The sequence below is a fragment of the Lolium perenne genome, chromosome 3, assembly GCF_019359855.2.
Source record: "Lolium perenne isolate Kyuss_39 chromosome 3, Kyuss_2.0, whole genome shotgun sequence".
NCBI classification, from domain to species: domain Eukaryota; kingdom Viridiplantae; phylum Streptophyta; class Magnoliopsida; order Poales; family Poaceae; genus Lolium; species Lolium perenne.
In genome coordinates, this window is record NC_067246.2 from 2770769 (window position 1) to 2775051 (window position 4283).

The 4283-nt window shown below is 45.2% G+C and overlaps 1 protein-coding gene across 1 annotated transcript; it reads left to right on the top strand.

Annotated features, from left to right (window-relative positions):
• Window positions 1-837: 837 nt before the first annotated feature.
• LOC127340623 (uncharacterized) lies at window positions 838-4032 on the top strand. The gene is made up of 2 exons (XM_051366375.2): window positions 838-1109; window positions 3709-4032. The coding sequence occupies exons 1-2, from the start codon at window positions 1021-1023 to the stop codon at window positions 3845-3847; spliced, it is 228 nt and encodes a 75-aa protein (XP_051222335.1). The 5' UTR covers window positions 838-1020; the 3' UTR covers window positions 3848-4032.
• Window positions 4033-4283: the final 251 nt, after the last annotated feature.

Here is a 4283-nt window from a genome sequence, read left to right on the forward strand (position 1 = left end):
ACCCTTTGACCGTGATGCCACACCTCTATATTTTTGAATTCTAAACAATTACTTAAGTAAACAACAATGAATATATATAAATAATAATAATATAGAATTTGAAAAACAATTAAATGATTTTATTTTTTGTCTTTTTATTTAATATGGAATAATTAATATCAGTAAATGCGAATTTGGCAAATAATATGTCTAAATTGATCTGAGAGGAATACAAATATGACCTCCATATCATCTTTTGAACCTACAAAGTTAATTTACCCAAAAATCATGAGCATTAGATCAAGTACCTCTAGTTTAAATCTGACCGACTTTATCGGAAATGAGCTGGAAAACGGTCTCGGCATGGCATAGTTTGCGGAAACAAGGTCATATTTGGCACGTGTGTGGGTCCTAGGATGAGACGCAAGACCCCGGACGTGGATTTCTAATCCGATCCACTTCAAATTGTTTTTTTTTTGCGAAGAAAACTTCGAATTGTTTTACTTGGGACATAATTTACTAAGCCTTATATGTGGAAAGGAAGAGCCCATAATCTTGATATTCAGTGTGTAAACCAACATGGCAACATATATGAATTTCATTCAGTTATATAACATGTTTATATGCATTTTACCAGAGCTTTAAGTGTACATTTTGGGGAGCGTGTCTACGTGTGAAAAATGTGAACTCTTTTGTAAGCTTGGAGTAGCCGTCCAATGACGCTCTATATATCCACCATTTGAGAAATTTCTGCCCATCCATGAACCTCCGTAGTTTCTCGGAGGATTTTTAAGCTCAGGGAATTCCAAATTTGAGTCGATGAGGATGTTTAAGTTCTGGAAAACAAATGACGCAGAGAAATTCGAACCGGACTGTGCAAATCCCAAAGCCCATCTCCCTTCTTCTCCTCCACCAAGAAATCCCAAATCTTATTAACCATCTCGTCTCAAAAAATCCATCTACTCTCCGAATCCCAGACAGGATCGCCGCTTCAACCCCGGCGAGGCTCCAGAGAGGAGAGAGCACGCAGGATCCGCGGAGATGCCGGCGGCGGGGTGGCTGCAGGACGCCGCCAACTCCTCCTCCTCCGCCGCCTTCCCCGACCAGGTCCTCGTGTCCAGGGCCGCGGGGTATGCTCCAACTACTCCTCCTCTGATTCGATCGGTTCTCTCTGTCGATTTCTTTGATTTGGGCGAATATGCTCTGCAATCTAGCAGTAACTGTCATCCGAGCTGAAGATTAGGCACGGGTAAAGCTTCAGTAAATGGTGTAGGTGGCACGACCAAGAAAATGTCGAGGATCTTTGGGTGTGTAACTTAATCCGCATGATGCTATACAGAAACTTAATCCATGCTCAGCCGTAAACCTGACAACAAGAATTGGACTGGGCAATATACTCTGTATACTGAACTGACAGAACTTCTTAACATGAGATATTTGACATTTGGTTGCCAGTACCAATGAAACATTAGGTGATTGCAGCTGCTGGACTCAGACTAGATCACGATGCCCTCGCTCCTATATGATTCCTGCAAAAAAGTTCCCTATCCAAGTTTTACCATGGTAGCCTCTTACTTTTCCTCTGCCTTCCCTAATGAACATTTAGGCTTGTTAGCCGCTAACCACTCCCACTATGCCCCCGCCCCTCGTGCCCCATGCTCATCCTCGAGCACCCTGGCGGTGCCGCTGCACACCTTATGGTTCTGCATAAGTCCTGCTTCGACAAGGATGGTGAATCGCCACCCTCAACCTACAACAAACCACACCCAAAATATGTGGACTGGCTGATTGATTTTCAATCATAGCAGAAACTTCTATATACTTGTTGTGGGGCTCCTTGTTGATTGAATGTTGCTCGATATCCATAGGTGAATGTTTAGTTTTTATTTGGTTTAGTTGAAAGTATTGATTTGGATTAGCTTGATTTTTTTTCAAAAATTCCCTAGTTTGAAACAGCGCGAAGAATCTAATCACGATTTCAAACATCAACTTTCTAGTTTTGTTTTCTACCTTTGCCATTTTTGACGGTGAACGGCAGGAGCTCTGCCTTTGCATTATAGAAGGGGGACCAAAACATGTACAGGAGTGATGCGAGACATCAATGAACCCAACTCAAAAAACTCAGAGCGCAAAGGCTCAAAAGAAAAAAAGAAAAATCTATGCAGACATACACGAAGGGGCGCTAAACATCCATAAACTGAACCCTTCCCTTTGCCAACTCTAGGAGACTGATATCGGCCAAGATCAAGCCAGCCAGGGCGTGTGCTGTTATGGTTTTTTGCTGGAAAATACGCCGCCCCCTTTCCTTCCAGATGTTCCAAACCACATACATTGCCATGGCCACTTCTTTCTTCTTGCCCTCACTCTGTCTTCCTCTTGTAATCTTTGTCCACCAACTGGAGATGCTCGTAGAAGAGCTGGCCACCATTGCCACTCTTGGGAAAGTGGCCTGAAGGCCATGCCAAACCTCTTTTGCAAAAGGGCAAAAAAGGGCAAGATGAGCAGCTGTTTCTAACTCTTGATCACATAAACTGCACGTGTCATCATGTGGCCAGCCTCTCGATCTCAGTCTGTCCGCAGTCCAATTTCTATTTTGCAGCAGTAGCCATACGTAGAATTGCACTTTGCCTTCGGCCTTGGTCTTCCACACCTGTTCCAGATCAGGTTGCAACAAACGCCCATGGAAAAGAGCCCCATAGGCAGAACTGGCCAGGTTCCAGTAGATGTTGTCAGGCCGAGCCAACAGCTTGACATGTTGCAGCTTGCTCCAAAGCACAATGAATTGATCCAGTTGATGTTCAGTATTGATGTGGTGCACGCCCCTCATCCACTTATTCCGATACAAGGCCTCCTTGACCGTTAGTTTTTTCCATCTAGCTAGCTTAAAAATCTCCGCAGCTAACTGGCAAGGAACAATTCCATCGAGCCAATTATCATGCCAAAACTGCGCCTTTTCTCCGTTTCCAATGGTAATGGAAGTGCAAGCCTTGAAGAGTTCTTTGTCGCAGCCATCACATGGCGTCGGTGTTCCCTTCCATGGTCCATCTTCATCGGCCCATCGAAGCCATTCCCATCTTAGGCGTAACGCCCTGCCAAAATTCTGGATATCCTTGATGCCCAGGCCACCTGACCTACGAGGGGCACATATTTTCCTCCAGTTCACCATGCATTTCCCTTCCTTAGCCTCCTCGGCTGCCCATAGAAAACGACGGTGCAGCTTATCCACTTTCTTGATAAACCACTTATCAGCAGGGAATGCTGACAGAAAATATGCAGCTGTGGCCGTTAGGACGACATTCACTAGAGTTAGCCTGCCAGTTCGGTTCATCAACTTTCCCACCCAGCCCTGCAAGCGGCCAGCCAGTTTGTCCAACAAAGGCTGCACCTCCACCCTTCTTGGTTTTCTGTAACCCAAAGGCAGCCCAAGGTAGCGACAGGGGAAAGACCCCTGGGAACCACCGAAATCTTGCAGAATCTCCGACAACTCAATGTTATTGCAAGCAACAGGGTATGCCACGCATTTGTGGACACTAGTATGCAACCCAGATGCATTGCCAAATAAATGTAGGATATGTTGAATTGCCGAGATGTCCTCCTTCTTTGGGTTTGTTTTCTTGGTTTAAACTGCAATTATAAGGTATAGTGTCCATGTAAACCTACTGCACTAGAGTTCATGCTTATTATAGCTCTTTGTAACTGACATACATTTGGTAATCCCCTGTGTTGCAGCCGGGTTGTGTCTCTGTCGACTTGCACGAAGGTCGGTGCCATCAGCTTCGTGGTCGGGGTTGCAGTGGGCTTCACGCTGAAGAGAAGGCTGCGCCGGTGGGCTGCCAGGCTGCTCAAGAGGATCAAGGATGACGACTAGCTTGTGCAATGTCTCTTAATTTGGTTCCCAAGCTTAGATTAACTGCGATTAGCCGTTTGTAAAACTGTACAATCGTGACTCCTTTTTAGGGCATCTGTACTGGCAATTGTGGTACGAGCAGATCCTGCCATACATATTTTCTCGCTAATCATAAATCTCTGGTACTGCTCTGTGCCCTTGGCTGACGTTTGTCGTGTCACGCCTGCTGGTACTGGTTTTGGTGAATGGTTGCTGTGAAAAGTGAAAACCGATGAACTAATGTTGTTTGGGCATCCAGATCCAGAAAGTGCTTTGCGCTTGCTCGGTACTGGCTCAGGCAAGGCATCAGGTTCAATCAAATCAAGAAAGCAAAAGGAATTCCTCCTTGAGTTCTTTTGATATTGCTGCAAATGGTTGGATGGAACGAATCTTCAGTTGGTCCCGTGTCCAAAGAACA

Coding starts and splice junctions, on each gene's coding strand:
- LOC127340623 (XM_051366375.2), top strand. CDS start 1,021: ATGCCGGCGGCGGGGTGGCTGCAGGACGCCGCCAACTCCTCCTCCTCC. Junction 1,110..3,708: donor CTCGTGTCCAGGGCCGCGGG/GTATGCTCCAAC, acceptor CCTGTGTTGCAG/CCGGGTTGTGTCTCTGTCGA.